The 17,615-nt window shown below is 36.9% G+C and overlaps 1 protein-coding gene across 1 annotated transcript in view; it reads left to right on the plus strand.

Moving 5' to 3' along the window:
• The first annotated feature begins 2,994 nt into the window (after positions 1-2,994).
• Positions 2,995-17,615, plus strand: part of SLC1A3 (solute carrier family 1 member 3) — a 63,990-nt gene continuing 49,369 nt past the window's right edge. The window contains exons 1-2 of the mRNA XM_051643045.1: positions 2,995-3,163; positions 4,738-5,012. Of these exons, the coding sequence (XP_051499005.1) occupies positions 4,832-5,012 (181 nt within the window). The 5' untranslated portion in view covers positions 2,995-3,163; positions 4,738-4,831. The remainder of the gene's footprint in view (positions 3,164-4,737; positions 5,013-17,615) is intronic.

The raw sequence follows: 17,615 nt of genomic DNA on the forward strand, positions 1-17,615 counted from the left end.
TTGCTCGCATTCATTTTAGCATGCTTAAGAAAACAAGAGCCAACCAAGTATCTCAGGAAAAAAACAAAACAAAACAAAACAAAACAACAAAACAACAAATATACCATAGTCTTATGGAAACATTCTGGATCATAAGGCCACCCCTTAGCTCTGCCAACTATCTAATAACTTATATGGATTAAATTTGTGCTCTTAAAGAGTGTTTCTTTGTTGGTAATGGTAATTAACAGTTCTAAACTGGATTGGAGCTTGCAAGGGAGTCATACATATACTTCGTCCAACTTAATTGAAGACTGGGGATGTACCAACAACCAGGAAAAAAACATTCATTTACAGGAAATTTACTTGAGTTTTGTCATTATTTTAAAAAATACTTCACTTAGCCTCTACCTAAAATTCCAAACTTCAAAGATTCAGTCAGTATTAATTTATAGTGCTGATTTAGTACTGCAAAGACTGGCTTACTTTCCATGTTAAAAATTTCAGCTGGGATCCAGGCACTTTCATACTGGATTTATTACGATCTGGGAACTGAAATTGTACAATATGTTGCTTCATTTCCACTTCTTGCATTTGCTGCAATTGACTTCCCTGGTTTTTTTGTCCGATAGCTCTAGTTGGCTGAAAATAACATTACCCTAGGTTTGAGCAGTAGCTTCCACTTGCCATATAAGTAAATACCTTTACTTATTTCAGAAGGGCAGTCAGTTACTTTGCAAAGTAAATTTACTGACTGATCTTGTTAGCCACAACCAAAAATGGCTTGAGTTGAGCCCAACGTATGATTTCAGCTGGCTGAATCCACACTGCCTATGAGGATGAGGTTCAAGTTAAAGCCAGTCCTTATACATACCTGCATTTCCCTGCTTTGCAAGCCACCTGGTGCATTGAAGGGCTGAAACTGAAATCCAAAGCACAAATCAGAGCTGTGCTGAGCTAATATGACAATATAAACAGGCTCATCAAGGCCTTAGGTCCTTCCTTGATGATTTTTGTAACAAAAGCCCTGTAGAAATTATTTTGTCAATGTTAATTTGGTGGTAACACTAATTACTGCTCCTCTGTGTTAATCTACAAAACATGTCAGCACTTTTGTATATTCTTAGTATTGGCTAATCCAATAAAAGAAATTAATGTCAGGAAAGGAAGGAGAGAAGAAAAAAGACATGAAGAAATATTTGAACAAGAACATGTGGCCAAAAAGCTCTTAATATTCTGTTTGTCTAAGCACTGTGTAATAATGTCTGTTGCTCACTGGGAGCTAATAAAAGTGCTGAAGTTAAGCTAAACTGTATGATCACCTATTGTCTATTTTCATTTTCTGTCACTGAATAGCTAATTCTCTCACAGGATTACCCTCATTTCTCATAGACTCTGTTTAAAGCATTAAATTATTACATACTTTTAGATCACCTCATTTCGGGACTGACCCCTGTTCCATTAAGGCAACTGGAACATTACTATTCATATGAAGAGAGGGCAGAATGAAGCCCTTATCTGGGAGGTTTCACAGAAAGCATACCATACTCCCAAAAGAAACATCAAACAAGCAGATCACTAAAGTCCAAAGGTCAGTTAAGAGGTCAGTTCCCATCTCCAGGCAAAATGGTGAAAGTATTTTAAAACTGCACCACAAAAAGTAAGAATGAGTTACACATTTAAGCTGCCAGGTGTAAGAAAACACAGCTTGCATTTCTATCTTTGCAACACAAGCTGTCTGCATTTTTTCTTGTTTTTTAAAAGTCAATAACTTAATTAATATACTTACTTTCTTTCTTAAGTTAGATACCTAACATCAAGATTCCACACTGCGCAGCTCAGTCTCGAAACTAGACTAACCACGAGCAAATTTGCACTATACTGTAAGATTCTTTTTCTCTACATTATACATCATTATTTAAAGCTCGTTTAAATTATAAAATAGTTTGGCAAAACCATTTCTGTGACTACATGAAAGTAACACAGCTCTTAAGTTTATTTTGAACTTAGCTATATTTTGTGAATCTAGTACAAATGATTATTTCTGTAAACTTAAACTGACCTTCCATGAGAAATGTTAAAAGACACATCATCTGCAAACTTCTTAAATTATAAGTTTAGTATAAATTTATATAAATTTTCCTTTACAGTATTTTTTCACCTTATAAAAAAATACACTCAAAATTTTCATGAAAGATGCACTGAAATGTAATTGCTGAATATTTTAAACTTTACCAACACTTAAACTAAAAGTGTTCCTCTAAACAGTAAAAGAAGTTCTTTGGGAATTCCCTTGACTCTCCTCTGCAAACATCTTTTCAATAGCACAAACTTTTAAATGCTATAAAAACTGAAGGCCACTTATTTCTCAAAAGTGGATGTTTTATTCTGTGCCCTTCATCATTCATTCCACGCTATTGAAGCAGGCTGAATGGGGCTTAGTACCAGTGAGTCTGAATTGCTAAACAAGAGGCAAGTCTCATCATGCGTTCTGAATATCTACAAGAAACATACAAAGAATTATCGCTGATTATGTTTTTCTCTGCTCTTGATAACCTCCAGTTGCTTCTGAAAGATATGCCTGGTTCCCCACCCTGGGAAGAGCAGATCATTCATAACTGTCTGTAAGAATTAGGAAATACATGATAGCCTCACACCATCTCTCTTTTTAGAACAGACTAGCATGCTCACATATTTTACGGTTTATTTTCAAAAACGCAGGAATGGTGTTATATAAATATGTTTAAGCTTTTCAGGTTTCCAGTCTGGAATATCTAACGCCTCCCCTGCTCTATCTGTGCGTGTGTGTGTGATCCTCTAATTCTTCCTGGGTTCTGATTTTGCATTTCTAACGAAGCTGAACTGACAAAGCGTGAAAGTGGTCTAAAAGGAAAAACAAAGAAAGTGACCCTGCTTTCACTGTGCCAAGACTAATCAATATTCCAGCAGCTCAGCTTTCCCCTCTCTTCTGATGTGTTTTTATTTTTTTTCAGAGTTGGGCTGACAGTCTCCTCCCCTTTCCTTATGTTACAGCCATAGTAAGTTGCTGTACTCCAGAGCACATGCAGATTGTCAGTTTTCTCTGCCTCCTGCATGCTGAGCTCTGCAGCTCTCTTGTCTCTGCTGGGAAACCCCTACCTTGTCTGACACCACCGTGTTCTTAGACCACCGAAGATCTGAAAAGGTGAGACAATCACTTCATTTGGTGGGTTTTGAGTGTAAAGCCTTAATTTTTCACTCTCTGCCTTTGCATGTTACTTAATGTAATGATCCTTTTGGCTGAACCCATGTTGTTTCTTGATCTTAATGTGAATTATAAAGGACAGTTCAGCTGCATTAATTACCTTGGAAATAAAAGGCACTGTAAAAAAATATTATTTTGTTTTTACAAAATACTAATAATTAATTGTTCTGAAAAAAAATCCTGCTTGCACGCAGTAGTCGTGTCCAAGCTAGAATGCTTACTAATTTAAACATCTAGCTCAGTCTCAAGAGTGTTTCCACTCTCTGAAGAAGCAATGCATATAGCATTCTGTTAAAATCCAGAGAGGATATTGCACTGAAGTGCCAACCTTGAAACATATGGTAGAAGCAGCCAACAAATCCCATCCAAATAGTTTTGTTACAATACAGTAATTTCTCTTAAATGTGCTGTTTGAAAAGCCTATATATATATATTCTAAGTACATGCTAAAAAAAAAATAAAAAATAAAAGGTATTTAGGCACTAGGTTTATTAAAAACAGTAAGTTAGATTTGGACTGTGTATAAATTGAGAGACATTTCAGTGGAATCAACTAACTCTATCAATTTATAAATTTCTGATTTCTTCTTGAAAACATGACAGCGTGTTAATTAAGGCTTCAGAAAATGGGATCCTCAGTCTGGACCTTTGTGCAGGCTCCATTATTAAATAAATACGTACCAAGCAGCCACAAAATAATCATTTCTACATGAAAATTAATGTCCTAATGAAGGATTAAAGTTGATTCAGTGTGTGATTTCTTAAAATCAGATTACATTCCCACAATTGCTGTCAGGCCAAGCATTACATTGCAGTGTGAACTTGTATTACAGTCTGAAGCAACAAGCTAAGTGGGATATAACTTCTGATGTTTTACAGATGTGCTCTGAATAGTTTATACACTTCAAAGATTAATGTTATTAACATAAAACTGCCAAAGTCCTATCTTCTAAATAGTGGCCGAGGGATAAATAAACTGTTCCTGCTGCATTTTGCTATGTGAAAGGGAGGAATTCAGCCAATGCATTCAACCATTTAAAAACATCCGAAGTGCAGAACATTATAAACGTTATCAGTTCATGCACAAGATTTCTCTCCAATGGTTAGTTTGAAGATGAGCTAGAATTGTTTTCAGATAAGGGCCTGCTAAACAGATGAAAAGGAAGCATGACAGTTTTAAACATTATAGCACCTTACACTTCTGCAAATTTTACTAATTTTACATTTATGTATCTTTAGCAACTGCAAAAAAAAATTACTCCTGGGTTTTACAGCATGACAGCAATTCAGATTAATTTCTGAAGACATGGGGCACATATCTGATCAGTCCACATAATCTGTCTTTGAAAGAGCTTTTTAACAGTCAAACAGGCTATTTATCAAAAACTGCAGTCAACAGCTTAGGTATTACAAATAATGTAAGATTTACATGAAGAATATTTGCTTCCATCTAAACATTTGGCTAATCATTCCTCTAAAACCTTATTGCAATATTTGATATTTCGTGTCTTGCAGGTTTCTCCAGTAGCTCTCATCAAAAAAAGTCTTCCATTTTTCTGAAGGGATATTGATAGAAGTTCATTGCAAAAGAAAGCTTTTTGCAAGACAGATGACTGAAAGCAACGGAGAAGATCCAAAAGCTGGAAGCAGGATGGAACGCATCCAACAAGGAGTCCGAAAACGTACACTTTTGGCAAAAAAAAAAGTGCAGAGCATAACAAAGGATGATGTTAAAAGTTATTTATTGAGGAATGCCTTTGTGCTTTTCACCGTTGTTGCTGTGATTCTTGGTGAGTAATTTGTTCCATAGGAATATTCTGTTCTCCAGTGCATTTGACAATCATGACTTCCCTGGGCGATTTGCATTACAAATGAGATCCCAAATTCTTCTGCACTGATAAGAGTGTTCTGAGTTGGAGAGTCCTGGCTTTGACAGCTGTATGTTGAAGTTTAAGGAAGCGCCATTTAAATTATTCCAGTACTCCTAAGGAGAATTTGGGTGAAAAAAAAATTAGTTGTTTTATGGGTTCTTCTCTTAAATAGTAGTTGAACTGAATGTTACCAATGAAAACTTTTTCTAGCAGCTGCAGCAAAAAGCTCAAAATGTAACTTTTATCTTCTTAATCTATAAAAAAACCCCACTTTGCAATGGCAAACGGAAGTCCTCAATGAATGAAACAAAGGGACACTTCTAAGCAAAGGTATATGTTAGAGCCTCAGTCTTTTCTGTCTTCCCTTGATAAGTGCAAAACAATCCAGCCTAAGTACAAGCTTATGCTTCCTCAGTCACTCACAATCTTAAACGTGCATCATTCAGATGCAATCAGGGCAGCAATGGCAATGCTGCTTATCCAAAGGACTGCAAGATAGCACCTGATTAAGTGCATTTTTAGAGTATATGGAGACGAATCCAGAACATCAAACAGAATCTAGACTTGGAATGCACTAAAATGTAAATTTAAAAAATTGCCACACATTCTGAATTTACATCAGGAAGAGATTCCTACATTATATTTATTTATTTGTTAGTTTGTTTATTTATTTATTTTTTATTCCTATATATAGCTACATTGCCACTTTTGGTAATTTTCCTTTACCTACACATTTTATAAATGAAACCATATGTTTAATGAAAAAACATTTTTATAGTGTGGGAAATAATATTACAGCTTTTTACTGTACTACTTTCATTTATATTTTTAAATTAGTTTAAAATATAAAACTACAAATCTGTTAAGGAAAGCCCAGATGCTACCACTTAAGGGTATGTATCCTACACCTGTGCAGCCCCAAATGTCCTTAATAATGCTGTTCTGTATAAATCTGCTTGCTGTGTTTTTACAACTTAAATAGAAATTAAAATTTGACGGCATTACCTTTATAGTGGCTTGATACTACATTTGCATGGTAATTTTAAATTAATTTCAGGTTTGGTGGTCTTTTTCTGGGAAACAATTTTATTAGTTTGCATATTGGCAAAATGAAGTACTTTGTTGCTGTAACAGAAGTTTCAGTCTCTCACATGTATCAATATGGCATCACGAGTACTTTTAATTCCTAAATAAGAATTTGTTTAATGCAAAGCCCCCATTAATATCAGGAATGAACGTTTAGGCATTTTATCTACAATGGCCAAGAAAGGCAGAATAAATTAAGCAGATTTGAAACACTGTCCAACCTCAAAGGAATGCAACTCTTAGATTGTCACCTGTCTATATGGCACGAGAACAATGTGCTCCAGCAATTTTTTCACTGTTATCTAGGTCCAGTGTGACTCCCATAAATTTGGCACTGTGAGAACAGAAATGTGGGCTGGACAAGTGTTTTTACTACTATTGCATGTTCCAGTTAGCTTTAGATCACTAGTTACAAGTCTGCCCACAGCTCTGCTACCACCTGCAGCACCAGCAGGGTGCCAGTAAGGCTGGAACCTAAGTTGAAGAACTATTAAAGATGTGAATCCCAGGGTGAGCCCGCTGCTCCAATTCTGCTCCTGAATCTATAGATGTATCTGGTGTAATATGTGGAAAAACAACTTTTATTATTGTGATGGAATGTTCCAAATTTTTCCTCACATTTGTTATTTGTGGTGTAATTTTAAAATAAATATATATACGATTAGAACAGTAAGGTCACACTTGGTAGCTCATAAAAAGGTAAGATTTGGTTTTTTGGAGAGCTTTTTTTTTTTGCTGTCATGGAAATATTCAGCAGTAGGGAACAGTTGGCTAAAGAGTTTGGAAAACAGTGGTTGAACTCCATCTGTCTAGTTTGGCAAGGACTAAATTGTTATAATCTCTTGGTTGTTTGGTGATCTGTGGAAAATCAGGTGGTGGGCCTGATCCCTTTCCCAGCAAACAGTAATCAAGATTGCAAAATTAACATGCCAGTCAGCACCACTGGCTGTCTCATCACAGATGCTTGTATGTGAGTGTAGGTGGAAACCTACTTCATTCACAAGAAATTACGCTTAGTGCTCTGTAATCTGAACTGAGAGATTACATCAGTTTTTAGGGTTGTCAGTCCAGCAATTTTCATAAAGACAAAACTCAGGAAAAGTTTCACTTTAAGGAGAGCAACAACGCTTCAGAAACATTTCTTTCAGGCCTCTTTTGTCAAGGGACTGACATGAAAAAGCCTATTTCATAGAGCATTTCTTATGTCTTTGCTGAGCAGAAGTGATGGTGGTGGAGGCTAAAGTGGATAGGATCATACATCTTAGCCCAGTGTCAGGACTGCAGTTTATAACAGGCACTTGAGTCTGTGTCTATGGAAACATGCACTTTGTTATGAAGTGGGTATCTGCAATATGCGTTTGTCTTGCATACTGATATTTTGCAGGCAGAGCAGAGATTTTTCCGGCATTCACATTTACTGTAACTTCTGCCATTACTCTGATTCTGAACTGAATTCTAAACTGAATTCACTAGCTGCTGCAATACCAAACCAATTAATCTTCAAAACCCTAAAGATAAAGCTGCAAGAGGTTATAATTCATGTGGAGAATTCCTTAGCCCTGTTCCCCATTTCCCAAAAACCTCAAGAAAGGTCCTGCTGACTTCACATTCTGCACAGGTAGAGTCTGTCTTGCCCATTGTGATTATCACCATCATCGTTGTTTTAAGTGCATTTAAACTGCTTTCAAGGTCTTTGAGAAACTGATAACAGCATGGTCAATAAGTGAGTGATGATGCAGTTTTTCAGATTATTCCAGTATACCTAGAAACATTAAATTAGCTTTCTGCAGTGCATCTTGGGAAGAGAACAATAATGTGAGGCGAATTAGGGAAGCTGACCACTGGTGAATTCAGAGTGTCACATGACCAGGAGCAAGTTAAGGTAGGGTAGGGGTCATGATGGCTCATAGAAAATCTGCAGGAAGCTTTACAAACTTTGAAGTGCTAGCCAAATTACTGGCAACATCTCAGGCAGTGCCCTCTCTCCCACGCTACTTAGCTCCATCATCCTGTCCCCAAAATGCCTTCCTTTCAGATACCCTTCCTTCATCAGACTGTCTTGATTCTCTGCTACTTACCTCCCATTTTCCAAAAATGCCACAGGAGTCCAGACTTTACTCTGGCAGGACTCCTAAATGCCAAAGAATCTCCTGTGGATTCTGAACATGTACTGAAGGAAAGATCGAGACACACAGAGCTGCCGAGCAGAGATCCTGAGAAGCTTTTTCACAGAGAAATACTGTTTTAACTGAGGGGCTCAGAGACAAGGAGGGAGGTTGTGGAGCAAGTACTATAAAAAGCTGTTTCTGTGTAGTTACCAAGCTATTATAGCTCCAACTCGTTAACTAAAATCCCCTTTACACTGACGAAGTTCTATGCTGCAGTTGTCCACTGGGACAGAGATGGATTGGCTTCTATTTTCCAGCCACCTGTCCACCAAAGTAAACGCAGAACCGACTGTGTCATTTAATCTAGTTTTCTGTAGTTGTGGGAAATCGCATAGTAGATGTGAAATGTAGGTAGGCCCTTGCAACATCTGTTCTACAACAGCATGCACCCTGTATAAGATTCCAAAACTTTACAATATCTTTATAAAAAAACTCTAGTTAAAAGTACAGGAAGAAGACAGGAGAGATTAAGGCATTGCCAATGTCCCTATGTTCCTGAAAAAAAAAACACAAAGCGTTACAGAAAGCCTGCAGGTGATCCTTTGTAGTGCCAAAGGCAAAAAACCCCACAAACCCCCTAAAATATCTAAACAGTGAAACGCTGTGCAGAGTAGCAGATTCACCTATCTCAACACACTCCTGCTCTGAACTGTGATTAAAACTAGTCTGAAGAGGTAAAAGTCTCTGATTCACAGGTAGACAGAATCCTGGATAACACCCACAAAAAAAAAGATCATTCCTTGTGTGCTGAAGAGACATCTCTTCTGCTCCTGGCAGGTCCTCTGTGTCCAGTGAAGACTGAGGCTGACCTGCTCAGAGAAGGGTATTTGACCTTGTCACACACTGACAATGAACACGATGTCAGTGCCTAAGGCAACCTGGGTGAAATTCGCATGAAAACAAAGAAAAGATCCATCACGAGAGAAAGAACAGCTGTGGGAGGCCAGTCCTAGGTGAGGGAATGTGTTAAAACATAAAGGGAAAAATGTGATACCATGCAAAAGATTAAGATATATACAAGCAGATCAAGACAGTTTGGGGATGGCTACGGATAATTTAATTCTGTTGATGCTGAACTCAGAGGCTCTCTCTGTCCCAGTAGTCTCCTAAAGAACCTGCCTGGCCTAATTGCTTTCTCGACAAGTGACCAAACCTTCCTAAGTAATATTCTGGAAAAAATGCTAAGCTAAAACTGAATTATTTTTGAAGATAAAAAATAGTTATTATTTTGGAATGAAAGAAATATATAAAAAGATACTGTAAGATTCAGAGTAACACTTAAAAATTCAAAATAAATTATTCTTTTCAAAAAGGAAAAGTATAGAAAAACAAAGAACTTTAATTCTGCTATTAAATAGCGACTAATAAAAGTCAGGCTGTGAAATATGAATAGAATGCTAGTTTAGCAGATACTTGCAAAATAAATTATGTGAATTTATTATCACATTCTTAATTTCTTATCATACACTCTGTTGTTACTGAAGTGAAGCAGCAGTGGTTGTTGGGCATGGCACAGAGTAGCAACAGCAAACCTGGCTACTCTGTGAATCGCAGTTGTGTGTTCTGGACACAGCAGCTGTGCATACAAGCACAGTAAAGATGCAAAGTGTGCTAACTGTAGCCTTAGTACCTTCTTACTTGCTCTCAATTCTCAAATCAGTGGTCTTGCAAAGTGGTGCCCAGAAGTACTACTTCTGACTTGTCATAAAAAAATCCAGAGAGATACATTCAACACTGCACACTGCATATGGCATGTGAAAAGTAAGGTGAGATTCTCAAAATTCTCACTAGAAATTAAATTTAAGTTTGTTTGTGTAATACCTCTTCTTACAAAGTAGCTTTCCAGGCTGTCCTGGGTGGAATGCAGGACAGTAACCACATGAGACATTTAGGATGTTTACATGGTTTCTCAGAGATTTTACAAGAAAATTCCCTGAATGCCAGTAGAATATGGCAATCACTCTTATCAGAAGATATGTTACAACAAAAACACTGCTCATCTCAGAGTCTATCAAATAAAATTTTGTGTTGAGCATCAAAATACATTTCAGCATCAAATGAATTAGTATTTGGGCTTGCCAGTCTTTTTCAATTTTCAGTAGGTGTGCATAGTAGTCAGTATGGTGACTGCAAAGCAGTACAAAATCAGAAGGAAGGTGCCAATGATTTGTATGCTGAGTAAATGTTTAACATTGGAAGATCCTTACTAGCTCCGTAGCTATTGTAAAGCTAGAATGTGCTGTCATCTGCACTGGAATGCTTTTGAGTTGGTCACAGTGAAGGTGTAGCTGAAGATGGCATGTTCAGGTGTTTATGAATTCCTGAAACTTTCCTTTGTGTGCATCAAATTTCTCACACAATTTCTTATAATAACGAGACATCCAAAAGCTTCTGGGATTTTGTGATAGTGAAGGAAAAACATTTTTATAAAATACTTATCTTTTTAGATTCACCAAGATAAAGTGCATTTGAAAAACTATACAAAAAATCCAATATTAAAGAGAGGTAAATAAAGAAATTAGACCTTCTGGATATTAAAAAGGCTGCTAGTAAAAGTAAGATATAAATGCAGGCATTTTGATAATTTGTACTGTAGCACTGACTTATAGATCAGCAGCTGAGAGACAGTAACTTTTTAAATGTTTTTAACAACTTGTTGAAAAAATCAGATGTTCTGGAACCTCCAACTGCATAAAATAATGCATGCAGTCACTGGTTGTATATATCCTCCGTTCATGCTCCAAGTTCCTTTCACTTACTGTTCATTCCCTTCAGATATTGTATTTAATTCAGTTTCAGATTACAGCTTTGCTTCTTTGGGATTTAGCATGTTTTGGCATATATTTGTTTCTCAGCATATTACAGCTCAGTTCATGCTGGAACTTTGGAGCAATAAGGAAATGCAAGTGATAATGAAACAAAAAAAATTTATTGAAGTGCTAAAAGATGTCTTCCTCCCATACTAATTTCTCCAACTGTGTTCACAGAATATGCTATGGTGTTTACAATATATATTAGAAAACAACTGGGCACCCAATCAGGGAGCTTTACATTAGTCATTAATACAACAAAAAACAGAGGGTACAGAATAGGGAAGCAACTAAACAAAACAGGGAAAGAACAGATGGAAATTATTCTAGAATTCTATTACTAGAAGCTGGATTATTCCATTTATTATGTCAACCCATCAGATTTGAAGTTTTACGGACACTGTTCATCCTGTTAGTCAGCAGGATGAAACCACAGGATGCATAACTTTTGAAAATCCACACTAAAGAAATTTATGATAGATTTTTATAAGGCATTTTTTAACAAAAGAGGAACATAATAGGTCTACTGAAAAGGAAAACAGTTAAATGCAGGAAAAGGGGCAAACAAAACCAGAAGAATAAGAGGAGAATCAGGAGGATAAACTAGGGATTGGAGTAACCTGGTCTAGTGGAACCCTGCCCATTGCAGGGGGTAGGAACTAGATGATCTCTCAAGTCCCTTCCAGCCCAAACCATTCTGCAATTCTATGGTTCTGTGATAACAAAGTATTTCTGTTAGTCATGTTTGGTGGTTCTCCCGTATCCTTTCTCTTAGCAGCAGTCATATCCACCTTTTGAATTCTTGTTCCAATCTTTACATTGAAAATGTGTGTTTTCTTGCTTGAAATGTGCAATGTCTATATATTTTCTACTGGCATGGATAGAAGATCACAAATGGAAATCAGATGGACAGCGTGTGCTTGGTTTTTACCATTTACTGTAACTTGGCATAACTGCAAATTCTTTTATTAAAAGAAATCTGTAAAAGATGGAGCTTAAGTGTTAAGCATTATTACAATGACATAAGCTAGAATCTCACATTGGCTGTAATAAATACTCTGCTTTTATCATTCACAAGGACTTAACAAAAAAAATCAATAAAATTGCAGTTGTATTAGTATAGCAAGACCATGAAGCAGGAAAATCCTGGGAGTACTAACCAAAGTTGATAAATAAGGCCACTGTCTATTTTTTATGTATTTTAAAATAGTTTTGACTTGGAAATTCATACATTAAGCAAACATGGATATACAATCTGCACCTTCAAAGCCTAAAACTTATGCAAAAAAGCTGCATATGGAATCCAGATCTTCTCAGTGTCTTCTTAGGCACAAGTGAGAGCTAGGAGTCTCAAAATTTTGCCAGGAGTGAAAGAAAAAAAAAGAACAGGTTTGCATTCCTACTCCCACTCCTTTCTGAGTCAGTTCCATGCCAGATATTTTCTCCCAGTCAAGATCCAGACGTGCAAAAGGTCTCACCTTGGGAATGATGTCAGCAGAGCTTGGCTCACTCTTTTCCTTTTAAACAGCAAGTTACCGGACAATGCAATTCCACCATTCCTTTCAAAGTTCTGCTATCAGGCAGAAGGAAATGCAGGACTTCTAAAGGCAAATACATAAGCCAAGAGAGCAAAAGGAAACAATGTCTCAACCTAATAGCTAAAACAATCATCTGTGTTAGGGAACTCTAGGCTGTGAAGTAATCCTTTGAGCAAGAACAGGAACACAGGGCATCCCAAATCCAGGTGATTCTCTGCATGCGTGTATTGGTCCTGTTCAGTTTCTAGATCCTCAGGACTTAGCCTGAAATTGGTCAAACAGATGGCTAGGTAATTCTAGGGAAATTGCAAACAGAACAGTGAGAAGTATGGGGGAGGGGGGTCTTCTGAAACTAACAGAGAGCTTTAACTTTATAGATTTCCACAACTAAGATGTTTTATCTAGAGGGGCTCTGAAGGTCACAGTTTGGACTCAGGTACACACTATGTTATTAGAGTGTTGTTCCAGGTGCCAGTTTCCCTTTGCTTTTTTTGTGACCTTAAAGATAAGGAAATTCTGCCATTCTGAGTAACACCTGAGAGTGAGAAGAGAGATATCATAATCTATGTGGAAGCCAGATCTAAATTAATCCCATGTGCTACAACATACCCTTAAGATGAGGTAGCTCTCAAGAAGTTAGGCATAAGACCTCTCTTTAATCAATTGAAATTGAATACTTTTGGAAATTCCTGTGTTGAAAGACACTATTGACCAGTAAACTATATAGGTGGATGTTTCTAGTTATGAATAGTTTCATACTCGTTGAAATTGTAGGGATGAAATAGCTCAAGTAACAAAACAAAACAGCTAGAGGCTGAAAGCATCTTAACCATCTGTTTTTAAAAATATGGTAAGATAATACCGTGAATTTCAGCCATGAACTTTATTTCCTTATCAAAAGAATTAACTAAATAACAAATGAAACTTAAATTAAGGATTCCAGTGACGTTTACACTTGGTATGACAAAAGTCTTGTATTCTACAACTGGAAATGCTTCCTCCCAGTCTGACCAAGTTGTTTGCATGTGTCAGCAAAATGCTGGATAAAAATATTCTTTAAAATATTTTAACAAATCTGCCACGAGTTATATTCCATAACAGAAACAGTTCTGCCATAGGCATATCTTGACTCAACAAAATACTTAATTCCTAGCAGCAAACATCTCAGTTACAGATGTAGACTATCAGCACTAAGCTAAATGAACAGATGGTTTTGTAGGAATGAAAAATTGGGGTAGCTCCATAGAGATATGAATGCATAATTGAATGTCCCACACATGATGGTGTAAAACCGCATATACAGGAAGCCAAGCCTACAACGAACTATTTTGTAGTGTATGTCTAAGGTGGAATTAAAAACAAACAACAAAAAAAATCCAACAAAACAAACAAACAAACAAAAAAGCTACCACCAAATAAAGGCAGCCATTAAGGTCTAACCTCTGGCTCTCTGTTAAACTGCAGTAGGAGTTCCTCTTCAAGAGCAGAGCTCTGCTTTCTGACCATGTTTGCACAAAGTTCTTGGCACTGAAGGATCTCAGTCTCATTGACTGTGATTCCGTAGTGTTACTATACTGTAAAAACGACAAAATAATACAGATGGGCAGCTGGAACTGTAGCAGAGAAAAAGAGAATTTGGTTCCGTTAAGAACTATGTCATCTTCCCGTTGAGGAAAAACAGGAAAGAAAAAAATTTAAAGGTAAGAAGGAAATGATGTAAACATTAGGGAGCACCTTTCTTATCTGTTGAGAATTATTCGTTATCTGGGTAAAGACATTAACATTAGTTGAGAAGGTAAAGCAGCAAAGTAAACCCAGGCATGAAAAAAACAGTTATTACAGGAACCTTGTAAAGCACTGAGTAGTACCATAATGCTAAATAATACTTAACAAAATATAATTTGGCAGATACTGTCAATGTCTAATCTTTTTTTTATATGCATAGTAGGAGAGAATACCTACATTTTGATGGAATTACTTTTTAATTTTTGTAGCAGGAGTATTTTTATATCAAAGGTATTTTTCTATAGCTCAGAGACTAATAAGCGTACATGAACTAGGAATAGTTCATCTTTCAATGAAGTCTTTTGTCTTTGGGTGAAATTAGGAATAATGTCCCTATTCCATGAAGAACAGCCTGCTTCAGTACCAGCAGTGAAACTCTTCTTCATTCAAAATCCTCTACAAATGCTCTGCAATTGCTTGTCTTATAAGCAACAACAAAAGAGAAATCAAAGGTGATAAATAAATACAGAGACAGTTCAAGGAAACAAGGAAAAAATAAGAAAATATTTGATGGCAAACAGAAGCAGAAGTTGGATAAAAAGAGAACAATCTTTGGACATGTTCTCAAAGGAAGAAAATTACCTCCTAATTGGAGAAGAAGGGCAATGAACCAAATAAATACAGAGACAAGGGAAAAAAATGTATGAGTGCAACACTGGAGCCAAGAGGTAGCAAAGCACTGATTTCAATGATCTTTAAAAAAAACATTTTTTAACAGCCCTCAGATGCTGTCACATCCTGAGATTTGGTCTAAGAAGCATCCTGGTTTAGGCAGTACCTCATAAAACAGTGATTGTATTCCTTCCTTTGTTACATCAGGTTTTTCTTAGAGCTTCAGCCTCCCTGTTCCAATTGTATCCCTCTGTCCACAAAATCCAAGGAGGGGTTGCTCTCACTGTGAGTAAAGACAACATGTAGGTGCCCACCCATAGCTATAAAAGAGTCCAGACACCTCCAGAGTTAGGCAGTGGCAAGTACAGGTTTTGAGTGTCCCAATTTTGAGCTGTGAATTAGGTGGTTATGTACCTGTGTCAATCTAGCTCTAAATGCCCACAATATACATGAAAATTATAAAACACCTCTGGGTATCTGCTAATTTTAACTGAATAGTGATGTTAGAAGCCTGGTGTGACTTTTTTATGGAAGGTAACAGCTCCCACTGGATAAAGCGAATCTTCAGGGTTGGGTTCAGGAGGCAGATGTTCCTGATGCAGAGACTGCAGCACAGGGGCTCTGTCCTTCTTGGGTGTATCCGAAAGCACCTTGATATTCTCCTGCTCCCTGAGCCAAGGTAGCACACTGGCTTCTCTTCTGGTGCAGGGAACAACTCATTGACATCAGTGTAACTCTTACTTAGTTATAAATTTGCTTTTCTCTGGATGTGTCTCTTTTTACAGCCTTAGAATTCAGTCCAATTGGAACTGGAGGCTTTTTTGCCTGATGTTTTCAGACCTGTCACAGACTAACTGAGGCAGCAGTTTCAGCTTAAATGCTTGATCTCTGGAAGTCTCAGAGAGCCCCAGGGTGCACGTGTGCCTGCAGAGTGGACTGTAGCACAGGGGCAAGTACTTCAGCACTCCCAGAAAGTGTCAGGCCTGCCGCAGATGAGTATGTGCCATCCAGAACTACACAGGTAGTCCATTTGTGCATACTGAGTATAGCACATCCTGGTAAGTAGATATGTGTTTTGTATACAGATAAACCAGGTAGTTCATTCTTCTTAAGAGAACTAATTCAAAAAGTTGTAAGGTTATCACTTCGCTACTAAAACAAGCCCATACACCAATATATCATACCATTGGAATCTTCTGGATCCTAATAATATTTAGAATATCTAGCTCTTCTATGGTATTTCTCCCGTGATCCCCTTGTGATATCTCTCAAGCATAAGAAAGATAATGGTTTGTGTCCAAATTAACCTATATTCCACTTCAATATAGCCACCTATAGGAGCTATTTGGAGCACAGGTCGTTAATCTCTGTAGTGCACTGGCATCATCCAGTGAAAAGAGAAGGAACATACAAACGAAAATATATACACATATGTATGTGAGATTCTCTTCTAGGTCTCTGCCAGATGAGAGCTGTAGAGGAATAACAGGTAGTTTATTAGGCAAATTGATATTTGAGCTTCTTCAGGTCTTAAATAGAGGAGCAAGTTCATGTGGAAAACATTTGCTTGAAATTCAGCTTCAGAAGAAGAAACTGAAAGGAAATTTTTCCCTTCCCAATTCCATTCTCGTCTATTCCTGGCTCTGGTGCTCTCCACAGCATTACTTCCCTGAGTCCGATGTCCTAAACACCTTTCCTAACCATAGTTACCTGCCTAGCACAGGTAGGTAAAGAGATTGTTACTATCTTTCCTGAGCATATGGCATTTTTCCTCTTTTGGGATGAAGACTCATAAAGCACACTTTATGTTATCCCAAAAAATATACTTTGTGTGAAAATCTTTTAGAGGATCATAATCTTACCACTTTAGGATAAAAAAGGACAAAGGGATGTAATAAGTTAATTATCATTAATTAATACCAGAAGTAGCTCTCAAAAGCTAAAGAGCAGTCCTAAATTAAATTAAGTAAAGAACGAGTTAGCTACTAAAAAATAATTTGCAAGAGCTAATCTTTGAAATAAAATTAGTAGAAGTAACAGAAAAAAAGTGCTGCAGTATTTAGGTATTTAATATTTTGTTTAGGTATCTAGTATTTAGGTTCAACAAAATGGTATCAAAAGGAACACACCTTCCTGTGTAAATAGGGTAAATCAGAAATTAAGAAAGGAGTGGGTTATATACCCAGGGGGTGAGGGAAGGGTTAAATATGAAATTATGAGGAAAAAAATACTGAGTTCAAAAGCATGCAAGTGAATTGGTGAGACTGAGGTTCTTGTGGAAAGTAAAGAAAGAGAGTGAGAATGATAGTGATTTTTGTCGGCAACTTGAAGTATTTCTTATCACTAGAGAAATTATTTACCTGTTTGTCTCAAGTAAATACAGTTGCAGCCTTATCTGAAATCAGTTGTTAGAAGAAAAGGTGGCAGAACAAAATGGCAAATTAAGTAGAAGCAAATGACCCAAAGAACAAAAGCATTCATTCCAGAGCTCTGCAGGAACATAAGAATAAAAAGGCTGTGCAA

This window comes from Apus apus, chromosome Z (assembly GCF_020740795.1).
Source record: "Apus apus isolate bApuApu2 chromosome Z, bApuApu2.pri.cur, whole genome shotgun sequence".
In the NCBI taxonomy this organism is placed as follows: domain Eukaryota; kingdom Metazoa; phylum Chordata; class Aves; order Apodiformes; family Apodidae; genus Apus; species Apus apus.